This window comes from Dermacentor albipictus, chromosome 7 (assembly GCF_038994185.2).
Source record: "Dermacentor albipictus isolate Rhodes 1998 colony chromosome 7, USDA_Dalb.pri_finalv2, whole genome shotgun sequence".
NCBI lineage: Eukaryota > Metazoa > Arthropoda > Arachnida > Ixodida > Ixodidae > Dermacentor > Dermacentor albipictus.
This window is the reverse complement of record NC_091827.1, coordinates 109,714,485-109,732,734: the sequence shown is the minus strand read 5'-3', so window position 1 is coordinate 109,732,734 and position 18,250 is coordinate 109,714,485. Positions and strand designations below refer to the sequence as shown.

General features: G+C 43.5%; 1 protein-coding gene and 1 long non-coding RNA gene across 6 annotated transcripts in view; one reads left to right on the top strand and one right to left on the bottom strand.

The window, feature by feature from the left end:
* LOC139047578 (uncharacterized) overlaps positions 1 to 6,473 on the top strand; it is a 120,930-nt gene extending 114,457 nt beyond the window's left edge. Inside the window, exon 4 of the long non-coding RNA XR_011507232.1 lies at positions 6,217 to 6,473. This is a non-coding gene — a long non-coding RNA (uncharacterized lncRNA). The remainder of the gene's footprint in view (positions 1 to 6,216) is intronic.
* Positions 1 to 18,250, bottom strand: part of LOC139047577 (uncharacterized) — a 216,372-nt gene that overhangs the window by 182,818 nt on the left and 15,304 nt on the right. Inside the window, exon 4 of one of the 5 annotated variants that reach the window (XM_070521433.1) lies at positions 5,482 to 5,630. The exons of 3 other annotated variants lie outside the window; for them this stretch is intronic. In XM_070521433.1, the coding sequence (XP_070377534.1) occupies positions 5,582 to 5,630 (49 nt within the window). In that variant the 3' untranslated portion in view covers positions 5,482 to 5,581. Of the gene's footprint in view, positions 1 to 5,481; positions 5,631 to 6,865; positions 7,018 to 18,250 lie in introns of those variants that run through there. One more of the 5 variants, XM_070521432.1, reaches the window with a different exon arrangement.

Below are 18,250 nucleotides of genomic sequence, written 5' to 3'. Positions count from 1 at the left end.
GGAACTTCTTCCCTTACGGACCTGATCTTCTTCTTGTCGTGCCATAACATCAACGAAAGACTGTGCTCTTTGAGATGCATGACGCACCCACTCCAGGACATCTTGGGGGTAACCCGCACGTACGTCCGCGTCCGCCGCCGCTACTATTGCCCTGGTCCCGCTCGCTCCGTCCGACGCTATGATGCTGCCTGTGTCGGAAAACACCTCAGGTGCTACCTGGCGGTCATCTCCAGCCGATCCCCATCCCTGTGAAACCGTTCTTTCGTGTTGGCTTAGGCCTCCTCGGTCCCTTTCCCACGTCATCCTCTGGGAACGAATGGGTAGCCGTCGCAACTGATTACACCACCCGATATACTATCACGCGGGCTCTCCCTACCAGTTGCGTGACTGAGGTTGCGGACTTTCTCTTGCGTGACATTATCTTTCATCACGGCGCCCCGCGACAGCTGCTTACTGACCGTAGTCGTAACTTCCTCTCCAAAGTTGTCGCCGGCATTGTGCGCTCCTGCTCCACTCAACACAAGCTGACTACCTCATACCACCCTCAACCAATGGCCTGACAGAGCGGTTAAACCGTACTCCTACCGACACGCTCTCCAAGTACGTTTCCAAGACCACTACGACTGGGACATTGCCCTTCGTTACGCCACATTTGCGTACAATTCTTCCCGGCACGACACCGCCGGATTTACTCCTTTTTACCTACTGTAGGGTCGCGAACTGACCTTGCCCCTTGATACAGCCCTTCTTCCTGCTGCGATCTCAACAAGCGAGTATGCACGCGACACCATCGCTCTCGCCGACCATGCACCCCAGCTTGCCCGTGCTCGACTGACGTCCTCGGAAACCACTCAGCAGCGTCAGTACAACACCCGCCACCATGACGTAGTTTTCGCCTGGTGCGCTCGTGCTCCTGTGGTCGCTCTCTCGTCACGTCGGACTTTCAGAGAAGCTCCTTTCGCGATAGACAGGGCCCTACCGCGCGCTGCGCCAGGTGACGCCTGTGACGTACGAAATTGCTCCTGTGTGTTCAATCTCGTCCCCTACTCTGGCATCTAGTGACGTCATGCACGTCAGTAGCCTTAAGGCCTACTACACTGCTTCCGAGTCCGGCCTTTAATGGCTCCGTGACGGCGCTTTTGCCGCCGGGGGTAGTGCTACGGAAGAGTGTTTACAATGATGAAGAGGCGAGCAGTGAGAAGACGACGACGACGATTGGAGGCTAGGGTGGGCTGTTGCCTATTGGCCAAGTGCGGCGAATTCCCTTGTAAATATGCTTGGACATAGCTTTTCGTCTGCGTCTTCCTACGTAACAATACAAAAGGTGTTGCTTTAATGTTATAAAAAAGTTCACATTAATAAATCCGAGGCCCGTAAATTATAGCATGCAGGGGCACCACTTGGTTAAACAATAGCTATGTAATGTCTCTGCATATAGTTATTACCCACGCATTTCTGCCATTGTTCAGAACAAATCAATTTTCCCATCCAAGTCTACCTTATACTAAATTATAGCTCAAACATAAATTTTATAGCCACCCTAGCCTCACACCTTGACGAGATTCACACCAACGAGCCCTACATGACGTAGGGCTCCGTTGACGTCTGCACGCGGCCCGATAACGCCTTTTGCGCGGCAAGTTGGTGACCGTATGGGTTGCCGAACAAGTCTCGGAGCTTTTGCTTAAGCGAATCCCAACTGGTAAGCCCGTCTTCTTCCGTCCGAAACCAAACTCGATGTGTGCCACCGAGGTAAAAGACTACATTGGCGAGCATGATGGTAGGGTCCCACCTGTTTTTGCGGCTGACGTGTTCGTACATGCTCATCCAGTCATCGAGGTCTTCCCCATCTTTGCCCGAGAATACGCCAGGATCACGGCGAGCGGGGAGAGATGTAGGTCGTTGATCTGGCAGCAGGTGTCTGAGCGTGCGGAGTTGAGTTGTTGTCGCCGGGAGCCATGAAGGCAGGCTCAGCGTACGGTCCACTGCGAAGCTCCGTGACGAGGTACAGGGAACGTCCACCTCCACCAGATATGTTACGTAGGAAGACGCAGATGAAACGCTATATACAAGTACGTTTACAAGGGAGTTCGCTGCACTTGGCCAAGAGGCAACAGCCCGCGCTAGCCTCCAATCATCGTCGTTGTCTTCTCACTGCTCACCTCTTCGTCATTGTAAACACTGTTCCGTAGCAACACTATAAGAGATTACTATTATTGCGTACCCTCATAGTTTGATATTTGCACTAAATATATTTGACATCGCATATAAAACCCTGCACACTTGCGCCCTGCACTGGTGCAGGGTACATCTCTGCACTGCACTGGTGCATCAGGAATGTTTATCATGGGAAATGTGTCATGCAGGTTAACAATTTGCATAAATACAATGCAAGACTTTTTTATGTGGTTTCTGGCCTCAGAATGCACTTCATAATATATACTTGTTTGCTACAAGACTATTATGCAGTTTTCTCTCTCTATATTTTCTGGCACTTCAAACTGCGGTGAGCTAAACCACTGGGCAGCAATATTGGAATCGCTACCACGTGTGGAGCTGTGTTAAAACACACACGAGGAAACACGGCTTTCTCTTGTTTGAATGGGTCATAGGCACTTCTGGAGTGAGAAGCACGCGAAGTACTGCCCGTTCAATAACCTTGGTGGCATGATGGCGCCGTCTGCGTTGCTGTGCGTTGCTATCTGTTTAATTGTGGCATCACATAACATTATACTCATAATATATATGTTCCTTTTCAAAGAGACCCTGAGTCCTCTCCTTGTATTATATTTTCAGTCGCATTATTTATGTGCAAATGACCAGTGCTCCAAGTTGATGTTATTGCAAAGTAGGTTACTAGTACCTAAAGAACTCTGTATAGCTGAAAACCAAAGCTGAACTGCCGAACAGTATTAAGCAGCCTCAGTGGAATCTCAAGTGCACAGATTGCACTGGCCATGCGCAGGTGCACAGCGTACCTCTTTTAACCTTGCTGAACACTTGAGCTGTGTGAAAGCTGAATATTTATGTAGCTTCAACTATGTGCTGTGTCTAATAGCTTCAAGTGATAGCTGTGTCTTACCAGTACTCACCTACGAAGCAGAAACCTGGAGGCTTGCGAAAAGGGTTCTACTTAAATTGTTCGACGACGCTACCAGCTATGGAACGAACAATGATGAGTGTAACGTTAAGGGATAAGAAAAGAGCACATTGGGTGAGGAAACAAACGCGAGTTAATTACATGTTAGTTGAAATCAAGAAAAAGAAATGGGCATGGGCGGGACATGTAATGAGCAGGGAAGATAACCGATGGTCATTAAGGGTTACGGAATTGATTCCAAGGGAAGGGAAGCGTAGCAGGAAGCAGCAGAAAGTTAAGTGGGCGGATGAGAATAAGTTTGCAGGGACGACATGGCCACAATTAGTACATGACCGAGGTTGTTGGAGAAGTATGGAAGAGGCATTTGCCCTGCACTAGGCGTAACCAGGATGATGATGATGATGATGAACTATGTGCTATGGGCCATTGCTCCTGCCCTAAGCAAATGCGGAAGTCTATCACGGCACTTCTTCCAACTCATTTTTCTTACTGCCGTGGTACTAATGCATGCGTGCGAAACAAGTCACATAGACCATCAAAAGCCAAGAATGTGTAAACTTCGAACATTGACTTTGCAGTTTGAGAACTGAGAATGAGTTGAAATGCACCATAACCAATTAACCTTTGCATGAAACATGGCTAGAGCATACAGTAACCATACTGTATGCTCATACAGTGTCACGTAAATTTAAGTTGTAGTGTAGCTTTCCAGTGTGTGCTTCTATTGTTGCATTCTGTCATAGGGCTGGTAATATTGTTACGCGCGTGTGGTATTTGATTGTTTGAATTTGGCGCGTGGGCGCCATCACTCGAGAAAAGAGGAAGAACGAACTGGGCTCACGCTGTGAATCTAATGGTCAGCGCTGCAACCGCTGTTGTAAATATAACCTGTAAATAGTCGCTCGTCTTAATGACTCATCCTTCGCGTAACAATATGTTACATACGTCTGGCAACTAGGATGTCTATATAATTTATTAAAATGTGCAAAATTTATTTTGTAATTATTCGATAGAATGTGTAGGTGGTTCGCCTACAAATATAAAGCCATAGAATCAACGCACAGTCATGCGACTTCCTCGTCACATGGTGCAGGTTCAAAAAGTAAGGTGTGAGCTGTTGCCAGAAAGGAAAACCAGTATGAAAAGGTCCACGCCAGTGATACCTACTACAGTGGGTGGGTGCCACATTGAGCTCCCTCGACTGAAGCCAACTTTGTCCCGGCAATTGGCGCTTCACCACTTTTCAGCAGTACTTCGTCTGCGCGGGTGTGTGGCATTTCTTCCCCTAAGATACCTGGCTGTTGTATCATAAAATACCCAAGCAGGCCCATGCAGTGTTTCGAGAAGATGTTCACAATTTTTTTCATTGCAGCGCCCTCAGCGTCGCTAATATCAGTGGCGCCCACTGGAAACACTGGTAAATGGCGAAACACTTTATGTAAGAAAACACTATCGTATACGGGCTCAGGTTGTCATAAAAGTGCTTACCAGACATGTAGAGACAGCTCCTAAAATGTGGAATACCACAAAGAAATATTTTTACAGCAGCCGTAATATCTGATCACACACACTCCATCCGCCCTCCGCACCATCCGCCCTCTTTCCAGGAGAAGCCAGTGCACGAAATTGCAATCCCACTGGCTCCACCTCCTACATCCGGCGCGCCGAACGGCATCCAGCAAAACATATTACAAATCTGTGGTGCACAGTGCTTCGTCTCCCATTTCTCGACGCAAATTGAACGCATGGTAAACGGTTTCCAAAGCAGAAAAACAAAGGGCAAGGGTTCTCAACACATTGCATTTTAAAGTGGCTGATACTGGGAAAGGCAAGTACTGTGGCATAGTAGATTTGCACGAGGCAAGCTAGGAGCAAAAATACTGTTGCTTTCATGGAAATGGTCCTAGTGTTTTTAGCACGTTGAAGTTCTTTTCTTATTCTTATCACTTATTTTTGTAGTGGAGACGGCTTTCACAAATGGAGAAGCCTTGGAAGCATGAAACACTTCACGAAACCAGCTTCAATATATCGTGTCTGCATTACATAATTTCATTTCTGCGTGAGTGAGCCCCCACTGGTTAACATGTAAGAGGGTTCATGATGTTTGCCATGCACTATCCACTTTACCTGCAGGTGAACTGTATCTTGATACTTAAGCTAATGTTTCTTTTAGATAAATTGTGGCTGCGAGCTTGCTTTCGGAGAGCCGGCTTTTGAGAATGCAGAATGAGGTCAACATAAAATGTGCCAGTTGATGAGGATTTCCGATCGAGAATCTTCAGAGCCAAGTTAATTTAGTTGTGTTAATATTTGGCTAAATATTGTTGAGTGTTACGTTTATGTGGTGCCCAAGCATTGCGGTAGCAACTTACACACTTGTAGTACATAGCAAGGGTGTACTCTACATAAGCTGGTGGCTTTTTGCTGCATTTTCAGACTGTTTTCCTCTTCAGTTGAGATTTTCAAATTTCGCATTGTTTATTAGGTGTTGTGTCCTGCTTTCTTCTTCCACAGCTTCTTAGTTGAAGATCTAAAAGTGAACAAAACTAGACCTTTAGCTTGATTTACTAGATTGCACGACCTTGCTGCAAAACAATTTAACTTCAAAACTGCTTGCACCTCACTGAAAGAATCACTTGAAGCAGCCATAGCTACCAATAACACGCATGACATGATTATGAAAATTGTGATACTGCTGTTTGATCTACAGGGTGTCCCAACTATAATACACCAAAATTTAGAAATATGTAAATGCCGTGTAACTAGGCAGAACCGAGGTAATATTGTTTGCTGGCACTTGCAGATACTCAGATTATTATTTTTGCATTCTGCTAATTGCATAGTTACTCCTAATTATTTGATGAATTTCTCAAATGATTACATGAAACGTGTCGATGAGAAAATTGTAGAGCAACATGAAAGCCTCCCGATACAGCTTTCTGTTGGTCGTTGTATGCTATATATAAGTGTTTTCCAAGAATGAAGCCAGCGAATACACGTAAAGTACCTTGAATTGTCAGTCATGCCACAATTTTGTGTAGCAAAGCTACGAGTACAACCTAAATGGGTTCTTTCAAGAAAAAGCTTAGCTCAGAAAATTATCCTTTTTTATGCAGCCTGTGGAGGCAAGGTTTGTTAAACATGAACATGGCCCTCAGGAAAGATGCCGAGGCCACAGCAGTTGACTGCAGAAGCCAAGACCACAAGCAGTTCTTCCAGTGACTGTGAAAAGGTCCTCTGGGGCACAAGTTTAATTCGTCACCACCACCTTTCTCCTGCAGCTTTTCTGCCTTCTTAGCTGACCAGGTGGGTCAAAGATGGCAAAGGAAAAGAAGAATCAACAGTTTCAAAAATAAAACTTGCTCAAGCTCAATGCAGTTTAAGTGTGAAATTCTTCCCGTAATATTCATCTTAAAAACAGGAAATAAGTTGAGGGTATGGTCTTCACGTGAACGCCTCTTTCCCGCAAAGTGAAAAAAAGAAGCAGCTTAGAAGTCTTCGATATCGGCCAGGATGATTTGAGGTAGATAGGATAATGATTATGAATGTTTCTGGTGAAGATAGTGGTAGTAGACTGAGTAATCAAGGAGTTTAAATATAGGTTGGAAGACAGATTTCATTCCACTGCCAGAATTTTATACCATTCCAATAATTCTTGTGTTTTATAGTCTATGCGTGTCGAGCGAGTACTTCATGATACAGCGCTTCATGATGCTTCTTGCTGACTTAATGCTTATGATGCATCACTCACGTGTTTAAGTTCGCTGTTTCTCCCGTACAAGTAAATTTACATTCCTGATAAGAAACCTCGCAGATGATTTCCGGAAGTTTGCTGATGAGATTAGAGGGCGGCATACACCCTAGGCTATGATATGCATTCAGGAGCCTCGTATTTTGCAAGTGTTAAGTATATGCTCCTGCAAAGCAATATCTTGGTATTATCCACAGTGTTATTTGCAGATACAACTTTGCCTATATTGGGAAAACAGTCAATTGAAAACATCTCCAGCGATATAGCTGCCAATGCATACATATTCAAACTGAAATAAATAAAAAGATATAGCACCAAATGCAACATTCATTGGCATGATGCCATTCTTTCAGTGGAATAAAACCTGTCTTCTGATCTCAATCTGGAATCCATAGTAATTCAGATTACTAACTACTTCATAAGGGTTGCGACGTGAAATATACATGTTCTATATATTCCCAATTTTTTTTACTATAAGACCCGATGAGGCTTAAACAGCAGTGAAACAACTGAGATCACAATACTTAATACTTCACATTGCTCCAGAAATCAGTTTCTCTGTCGACCGCAGCATCCGACACTAACAATTTTTGACAGCAAATCTGAGACAGAAGGCACATAACACTTAGGGTGGTGCTACTCACTTTGATTGTTTGAACAGTGTACATGTTACTACTTACACGTTATTACCTTTAAACAACAAAAAGAGAGGTTTTGCATTTTGCAAAATTGCATGGAGATTTTCACTGTGTGCAGTTTAAAATAGAAACCTTCACAACTGATACTAACTGCACTCTCCACAGCTTTAGGCGATAAAGGCGCCCTAGTTTACAGAGAACACACTCTTCACCTCGTCGCTGCCCTGGTGGCAATTCAGGTTCTTCAAGGGCGGTTCATTACATGGGACGGCACATAGCGCTTCATTTATTTGAAAAAATATTGCATTACAATTGTTTCATGCGAGATAAACTCATTACAGAGTTTTAAGTTGCTTTGAATGTATTACAGCTATGTACCAGTAAACTGGCAGCAGCTTGCAGTAGCTACAGCTTGTGGAAAAACAATTGTAACTACCATATTACATATAACTGCTCGTGCACAGGCATCGACAACAGCAATGGTTAGGGCACACTAGTTTCTTCTACTCTAGAGTGTGCATCCTCCACCAGGAAATTTTTTTCCTCCTCCGCCTGTACCAGACTGTAATGTGAAGTGGGGTGTAATTTGTAGGGCACACTCTTTCATAAACTTCAAAAGCATTCCTCTTTGTCTGCACAACAGATCATTGTTACTACGACTGTAAAAGCAGGGTGCTTGTTTACAGCACCCATAGAGGAGAGTCTGTGAAACTTTACCGAACAGGAAACATGAATAATTGGATAATTTTTTTGTTTTTTTTTCAACAAACTTAGCGCTCTTTTCTTTACACTGTGGTGTTTTTCGAAGTCTAAGGGTGGCCCGTCGGCACGAGGTTTGACTGCAGGATATAATTTTGCATTAAAGTGCACTTGCGTGCCTAACACCTTTTCGGCAACGTTCTGCTGCACAGAATGTCATGAGGTCTCGTATGCATCGCTCACCATATCACAAACCGGCTGCTCATTTGTTAGATGGAATACAGCAATAATGTAAAGCACCTTTGATGTTCTAACAAAAGGAATTGTGCCCTCTGGTTTCCTAATTGTCCTCACATGTTGCCTAGTGTTATAATAGCATGATCGACACCATGAGAGTCAGTCGGGTGTATAGTTGTGTGTATGGTGGGGTGGGGTGGGGACAATAACTTCAGCCAGTTCTTCGCATCATATGAATTAGTATTGTGGAATGCTGTTTGTTTCTTTCACAGACTGTGACCAAGCTTCACTTTGGCTGTGGCAAGAAGTATAATGTAGTTCGCTAGTGCTCCTGCCAACATACATAATTTGTAGGCGTCTGTGTTGAAAAAAGATCAGCTAATGCTTTGCCAGGAACTAAGGTCCGCTTAGACCATCAAATGTGGTACTTACACCTGTGGCTATTACTGCTGAATAATTGCCCACCCAGGAGAACTGTCGATAACATTTTCTTCCATTACAATAACGCTGAAACTTTGAACAGCATTTGAACTTAGACTTGTTTGAGAAATTACATTTCGTTGTTGAAATAAGACAAATGTTACAAAGACAGAAACTTGAAGCCATCAACAGCGACATAAAAATAAACAGCGTTCAACGTTTCACAAAGGTGCACCTGGTTATGACAGTCCCCAACCCATTTTTTCTCACAGGCTTTTCTTTACCGTTATATGGCCATACCCAGATTAATTTTGATCTCTTTCTTTTTTAATATTCGGTGAATATATTTTTTATTCATCGGCTTTCAACAAAATGTGTAATAATAATGTGCCTTCATTTACGATTTACACTGATCTTAACCAGATGCGTCCTGATACAAAATTTATTTTCCTTTATCCTTCGTTGCTTTTTGGCAAATGTGCAAACAGTTTATCTTAATTTCTATTTTCACTTTTGAGAAGACTAAGTCTGGTGATATAATGATTGCTCACATGTGTACATGGTTTTCTGTTTTGGTCACGCCTACCCTTTCCGATAACTGACAGCAGTGCCCCTACCCGCTCGATCACGATCACCGCTGCTTAGCACACCCTCCCTGCCTTTATTTTAACACTTTGGCTTCTCTTGACCTACTTTGTGCACCAGCTTCTACTCCCCCAATGAGAGTAGGGGCCAGTGAGGTATGCACAAAAAAACACTGCAAAAGAAAGCATTAACTACCCTGATGATAAGCAAATTTGTTAAAATGTCGGCTGCAGCAACATCTCTTGTTCCAAAAATGTTGGTCTACGCACATGCTTTCCTAGCACAGAAGTTACTGCTTTGTTGTGTTTTGTGATTATCCTTTCTTGCTGCTTTCTTTAGCATGGAAATTCACGAATACTGTTTGTTTCTCCTAACAGCAGCAAGTTTATCCTTGCAAGGCGTTTGGCGTCAAGAACAACTTTCACCAGCAAAAAGCGCAAGACGAGTGATGGAAGAAATTTAAGTTGGTTCTGTGATCTAGAGAACTTGTGGACTAAAATTTTGCGCCTTTTTATATATACTATGCAATGCATTCATACCACAAAATGCAATGCGCTTTAACTTTTCAGCTATGTCAGTGTGTTGGCAAGACAATTCTCTCAATGGTGAGCTGCTGCTTCGGATATGATTTGCCTTCATGACATTTGCATTAAAGGAGATGTACTATTGTGGACAAAAGTGCTCTGGAATTGCAAGCGTCGACCAAATTGTATCTCTGCTTTGAAGACCGCTGGAAACAGTTGGTCACGCAGGCACATTCCGAACGCAGATGTTAGCGCGGCTGATGCCAGCAAATACCGCACTAACACATTTCAGTCGACGATCGGCCGTCCTGGGCAATTTTTTCCCAGATGGTAAATTCTCCAAACAATGAACATGCTCTGTAAGACGAAATACGGGAAGCACCTGTACTTTAAAAATATAGTACAGATTCAGCACGCAGTCTTCCGTTTTCTCGATACGAAAACATTCGTATTTTGTATTACAGTCCCTATTTTATGCCTGTCTGTTCTACGGAAATGGCCGTTCTTTATTTACGGAAAAGCGTTTGGCCACACATTATGAGAAGATCTTCTGTAAAGTAAGTCAATTTTTTTGCACTGTAGCTGTACTTCAGGGCCATCCCACGGCAGTCCTAACTACCTTCAGCTTCGCGGCAAACGGTCCTCTGACGGAAGGTTGGTTGGCTCCTGTGCTGGTTAAAGCAGTAACGTCTGGGTCATGGATAGACGCTTTGAAGCCGGAGCCGGTGTTTGTATTGTTACACTTAGGTCGCGATAACGGCTGTGTCGCGTTGTCGCGGTGCTGTTTCGTCGTTCAGTCTTATTTAAGTGGTCGTTCCTTTGCTTCGAGGCTTCGTCTGAACAGCTACGTCTCACTTCTTTGTCACTGGGGTGCTTCTTGCAGAGACGTAACCGATGGTGGCATAGGCACCGATTACGGGGTTGGGGTTCCGGGGCCCGAGCCTCCTTAGGAGTTTTTCGCGGGGGGGGGGGGTCCACTCACCCCTCCCCCAAGAAAACACCTGAAGTGTCACTACTACAGCTTTTTCACCCACAATATTTGAGGTTTCTTTTTACTAGCCTAGACCTTCTTGCTAAAAAAAAATTATTCTCGATAAAAGCTTACAGCATCATTTTTGGCGCGGATGTGCATAGCTTTGAGCTAATACTTTCGCCTTATTTCTTCAAGTCATGAAAATAGGAGGACAAGCGCACTAGAAGCACCAGCGCCGGCTGCCTCATCCATATTTTCTCACTTCAGAGTTGTTTTAAATTTCCTATGCACACACACAATATATTTTATTACATACGAAGAAAGAATTTCATTATAGTTATGAGAGAAGGCGGCAGCCAATTATCAATTATTTCTGAAGATATGGATAGCCTATGCCCAGACAAATCATATTGTCGGAGAAAGATCCAGTCGTCGACATCTTCCCCATCTTTGCCCGAGAATACGCCAGTATCACGGGGAGCGGGGAAAGTGATGCAGGTCGTCGAAGTGGCAGCAGGTGTCGGAGGTGGCTTAGTCGAGTTGACATCGCCGGGAGCCATGAAGGAAGGCTCGACGTACCGTCCACTGCGAAGCTCCCTGGCGAGGTACAGCGAACGACCACCTCCACCAGATATGTTACGTAAGAAGACGTAGATAAAAAGCTATATACAAGTATATTCACAACGTAACACGCCGCACTTGGCCAAGAGGCAACAGCCCACGCTGTTGCTGCTGTTCGCTTCTTCGTCACTGGAAATACTATTCCGTAGCAATATGTTGCTGTATGTTCACGTTGCTTCAAATTGCTTTGCGTGCTTTCTTAACCCTGAAAAAACCTACAGACTTCAGTGACCCCATCCGCAGAGCCTTTTGTCAAGGGCGTGCGAATTGCATGCCATTGATAAGCGTCTAACCCCCGTATTCAGAAACGCATCTTGACTTGAAGCCCATGCTTGACTTGATTTTAATGACGCCTGTCGCGAACGCACCGTAAGAAACGCAATGAGCATCTTTGGCGCATTCGCAACAGGCGTCATTTATATCAAGTCAAGCATGGGCTTCAAGTCAAGATGCGTTTCTGAATACGGCGGTAAATATTGCTTCTTTTTCCAGTAAAAAATGCGAACAAATCATGCAAAAAGACCATTTCTAATAATTTGTCACATTTATTAGGGACGGAATGATATGAAGCGCGTCCCACGCTGTGCGATAACATCTGTTAGGCGGCGAAACGTGGTCGCCCGATAAAGATGAGTACACATGTCAATATTATAATATATATATATATATGTATATATATATATATATATATATATATATATATATATATATATATATATATATATATATATATATATATATATATATATATATATATATATATATTCTTGGAAACATCTCCAGCGATATAGCTGCCAATGCATACATATTCAAACTGAAATAAATAAAAAGATATAGCACCAAATGCAACATTCATTGGCATGATGCCATTCTTTCAGTGGAATAAAACCTGTCTTCTGATCTCAATCTGGAATCTACGCACATGCATATATATATATATATATATATATATATATATATATATATATATATATATATATATATATATATATATATATATATATATATATATATATGTATATATATATATATATATATATATATTATATTGACATGTGCACTCATCTTTATCGGGTGACCACGTTTCGCCGCCTAACAGATGTTATCGCACAGCGCGGGACGCGCTTCATCATCATCATCATCATCAGCCTGGTTACGCCCACTGCAAGGCAAAGGCCTCTCCCATACTTCTCCAACTACCCTGGTCATGTACTAATTGTGGCCATGTTGTCCCCTCACCCAATCTGCTCTTTTCTTATCCCTTAACGTTACACCTATCAGTCTTCTTTCTATAGCCCGTTGCGTCGTCGTCAATTTAAGTAGAACCCTTTTCGTATGCCTCCAGGTTTCTGCCCCGTACGTGAGTACTGGTAAGACAGAGCTCTTATAAGCTTTTCTCTTGAGGGATAATGGCAACCTGCTGTTCATGATCTCATAATGCCTGCCAAATGCGCCCCAGCCCATTCTTATTCTTCTGATTATTTCAGTCTCATGATCCGGATCCGCAGTCGCTACCTGTCCTAAGTAGATATATTCCCTTACCACTTCTAGTGCCTCACTACCTATAGTAAACTGCTGTTCTCTTCCGAGACTGTTAAACATTACTTTAGTTTTCTGCAGATTATTTTTAGACCCACCATTCGGCGTTGCCTTTCCAGGTCAGTGAGCATGAATTGCAGTTGGTCCCCTGAGTTACTAAGCAAGGCAATATCATCAGTGAATCGCAAGTTACTAAGGTATTCTCCATTAACTCGTATTCCCAATTCTCATCTTATCTTATCCCCAATACATGTTGGACGCGCCTACATGTCTCCGAAGTTTCTGGAAAGTTATCGATGCTTCTATCCGCTGCCTGTTGTTGCCGAACCTTGTGTTATCTGATTTCATCGCCTGACGCCAATGGTGTTGAACTTTGTGGAAGGCACGCGGATCCCAACGATTAGCCTGGAACATTCGACGACTGCTGTATAAAAGCCGACGCGCTTGACCCGGTGATCAGATTTTCGACGATCGCCGACTCTGCCGACCATATATATATATATATATATATATATATATATATATATATATATATATATATATATATATATATATATATATATATATATATATATATATATATATATATAGATATATCATCAGAAAATATATCATCAGAAATTAGGATATATATATATATATATATATATATATATATATATATATATATATATATATATATATACACAGGTTATACCAATGAACTGTCATTCACCAATAGAGCAATACAATACTAAGACAATTTAGGGCATATCGTTTCCAATACAGTGGTGTAGCTGCCAGTAATGTTTTCGTTATTGATATTTAATTAGGCCATTGTAATCAATTATCTAACTCGGGGCGTACTGTCCTAATTATCAAAGTGTCAATGATGCATTTGTAGGCACAGCCAAGGGACATTCCACTGCGGTATTTTCAGCGACGTACTATGTGCTTACAGTTTTTTTACGATTGGTAAATAAATCCTTCGAAATATGGAGAATGTGACTGCGCTCCCTCCAGCATCATAAAGCAGCGCTCTCGAATATGCTACCTCTGAGCTAGCCAGAACAAAATAAAGTACATAAAGGAAAACATAATCAAGCTACTGCCTTATTTGCCGCGCCCGGGCCGAAGTAATACGTCGTGCTTGGTGTTAGTTGGAAGTAAGCTCTGATAGCTTTCGTCATAGTGTAGGTAAAGTGCACGGATGCCTTTTTCTCCACCAGAAAACCTATCACGAGAAAATCGAATTGACAGCTTCAGTGCAAATGTTTCAATGTGCGTTTTATTTCGTCGCAGTAACCATGTGTTCCCTTAATGATCAGAAAGAAAGATGATCCTTGCCTTCGGAACTGCAAACAGTAACCAGCGGAAGTCCAGAAATATGTATCAGTCATGGAAGTGTTGTGGCAGACCAGTTGCATAGACTATCATCAGAAATTAGGAAAACCTGAGACTAACCGGAAGCTTCAAGAAACAACAGCGGATGATTCCATATTTGATCCCTAGCCTAAGCACGGGTGTACTACGAAATGATGATGATGATGATGATGATGATGATGATTTATGACTTCAAACCCTTATGCTATCGTGCGGGACGTGGCCACCCAGGTACCAATTTCCTGGTAAACTGTTCGTAGGATTCTAAATGACGGCTCTTCAACCTTACCACCTTAACCGGCACCAATGCTTGAAAGATAGGGCCTTGTAAAATAGCCGATTTCTCCAATGGGGTCCAAACAAAAGCTGATGAGTCACCGCACTTTTTCTGCAACATCACGTGCACAAACGAAGCCAATTTTTGCAGAAACGCCCAGGTAAATTTCCATATTGTAGACTATTGGAAGGACTCACATCCGCACTCTCTAATGCAAAATCATCACCAGTACCAGGGGTCGCTGAACGTGTGGTTTGGTATTTACGCCCGTGCTATAATCAGTCCCATCTTATTCGATCACACATTGAATGGAGAGCGTTATGTGGACGAAATCCTTGAAGGAGTGGTTGATGTCCTTGTCATCGAAGTCCCGCTGTCACATCTTCCGCTTCTGTGGCATAAGCAAGCGCAGCAGCTGAGCACGAAACTGGCTGGATTCGACTTTTCATGTGCCATGGATTGGAAGGCACGGGCCTGGAAATTGCCCGGCTAGGTCACCTGGCGTTTTGGGGTTAGTGAAAGATCGTGCCTTCATGATCACGACGGACGTCAGAAAAGCTCAAGGCAAATATGACGGATGCCTGCCATAGAATTCAAGCGTTGTTCCTCAAGAACCCTACTGCAGATGTGACAAAGCGGACTCAGGCTGCGTAGCTGCAGAAGGACACCTATTCGAACACGTGCTCTAGACAGCAGCAGGTGTTCAAAGGGGCTTACGAATTCGTAGATAATAAGGACACATTGAAATTTGATGTTTTTTTTCGTATTTCTTGTGCAGGCATGCCCATTGCCAGTTCGTCTCATTTAGAAGTGGTATATTTTCTTTCCTGAACGCATCAGTTTTGCCTTTTCTGTACACATGCATCGCTTCTCTGTCTGTTTGCTTCACTTTTTTTGCCACGAACATCTTTTTGCAGCTCGCATACACTTTGATGAAAAATAAAGCCGTCACTTAAATTTGGCTTTCGTCCTAAGCAATTTTCTGAGGCGAAATATCGCTCCGCGCGCTCTATTTCAGTGTGGTGCGAGTAAAGCCGGGATCTTGAAACATTTCATTTTTTATTCAGTTGCTTTTGGCGTTTTGTGCGTAGTCAAAGCGGCGCTTCGGTAGCGTTATCGAGGGGCCTTTGTTATCAATTTCATCAGACGGTCTTGAGAGACGGATAATAAGCGAGCAGGAGAAATGAGAGGAAGTAATAGCTGCGAAACTCGAAACCTGCCGTTGGTGTTCCTTCCGTACCATTATCAAGGTGATGCTCTGTCTCTTCGGGTCATCGACAGGCAATGCAGTTGCTTTAAATCAGCTTATTGAAGGGCGCTGTTTTAAGATATGGTTTGGAGGGCAGTCACGTGCAAGTTTTCATATTCCATGAGGTTTCACATCCAGTCGGGAAAAATTGAATGCAATTAGTACTTCAATGAAAACATCGCAGTGAGATGTTAATTGGGGGTACCTACAAGTATCTCACTGACAATTCCATAATTAGGGCAGTGCTTCTCTAGTTAGAGAATTATATGCAGTTACCGAAATAAATCGCAGTATCAAAAATATTGCTCGTGGTAGGACTAACGCTACTGCTCTTCTTTTAAGCCTTGGTGCATGACAGTTTTATAATTAACTCAGTAACTGAAATCAGGCCAGGCCGGAGTCATTCGAAATTAAAATCAACAGCAATCATGCGCAGCAGCCCTTCTACTCAGACTCATAGGAAAAGGAAAAAAAACAGAGAGAGGCTGCAGTTTCGCCGGAAAAGCGAAGCAGTATTAGTGATAGGCATGTATATGACATTTACACGAAGGAAGATTTCACCACCGAGAGACGCCAAATTCTTGGTGGTGCGAGATGACTCAGGCTGTGAAATTGAACCGTCTCCTACTATGAGGTCTTGTAAATTGATGTTACGAATGATGTTTATTTACAGGGTGAAACGGTGAAACGAAGTCCGAGAGGGAAGCTACAGGCCAAGCCCAGCCGGCGCAGAGTACCGCGAGATCACGCGCGCACACTCTACTTCTGCTTTCTCTGCCTGAGCCGCGCAGTGCTGCGACAATACATATATATATATATATATATATATATATATATATATATGTGTGTGTGTGTGTGTGTGTGTGTGTGTGTGTGTGTGTGCGTGTGTGTGTGCGTGTGTGTGTGTGCGCGACGCGAGCACGAAGTTGCGGACGGAGACAAACATGGTCGCCCGAACTCTGCCTTTATTCTTCGTCTACCTCTTTCGTTTCAAGTGCACCGTACCGTCTTTGTGCGTTACACGCTTCCCCTCTCCCGTCAGAGTGCGAGCAACAAGTAACATGCGAGGGAACTAGGCGATGCTGATAAGTGAATAATAAAGACACGCAGTTAGCGTAATGTCCCGCGATAGTTTCGTAACCATATCGGCTTCATAGAAAAGTGCAGCTGTCCGACCACCTCTACAATAGCTCTGATGGGCGAGGCTGGCTGTAGCGTACCGGGCGACATATGAGTGCCCCGCACATGAATACCACTGGTGTGCCAATGTGCCATTGTCGCAAATGAATGAGCCAGGTGCACCACGTGGCGTCGGTAGAGCAGCTTATGGTTGAGTACCTTGGTGACTGACTGGTACATTATGTGGCCTACACTCGTGTCACGTCTGTTATTTGTCAAGTTCTTTTGACCACTTGTCGCACCTGGTAGACATGTGCTGCTGCTCGGTTCAAAGCTTGTTGGACTATCTTACTCGAAAACGGTCCGTATCCTTTGCATCATATTGTTTAGAGTCGCCGATGAAGTTCCCGGCGTAGGCAGTCTTGATCGTTGCCAAAGTCGTCTTCGACGGCACGTATTTCTGGGAAAATGTTGTATTCGTTCAGTCCTGCTTGGGTTGTGTTGGCTTGCGCGTTGAATTCTTTCTTGTCGTAGTATCTGTGCTTTCGGTATCGCTGTTTGTTATGCTTTCGGCGCCGAGACGGCCGCAGTGACATGATAGATGGGCGCATCGCTAATTACACAATGCGTGATGCTGCTTTGTGTGTGCGACGCATCGGCACTGGCAGCGTCTTGTTAAGGTGTAATACGGAGAAGGAGGCTTGAAAGTCGCGAAGCAGCTAGATGTATAGATGTATATGGGTCTAACTTGTCTTCGTCTTGAAAGGTATGTTCGTTGGTGCTAGTACTTGAATTCTGATTTCGTCTTTGCAGTAAGCAAACTGGCTTCGTTTCATCAGAATAAGTAACTCTAGAATGGGGTGTTGTTTGACAGCCGTCAAAGTGTCACGTGACGAGACACCCGATGGCGAGCCGCGCGTTCAAGAAAGACAATGGTACGAGCGCGTCAAATGTCCATAGCGTATATCATGAAGATGGTTAACCGCTTAGACCAACAGATAATATATTCCTCAAATACAGACTAAACCGCCCAGATAAATTTTACGAACATAGAAAACTAGAAACAATCTACTTCTCATCCGAGTGTGTTAAGGATTATTTGACATGCCTTGCTCAGCTAGAACTCTCCAATCACACAAAACATACTACACGAAAA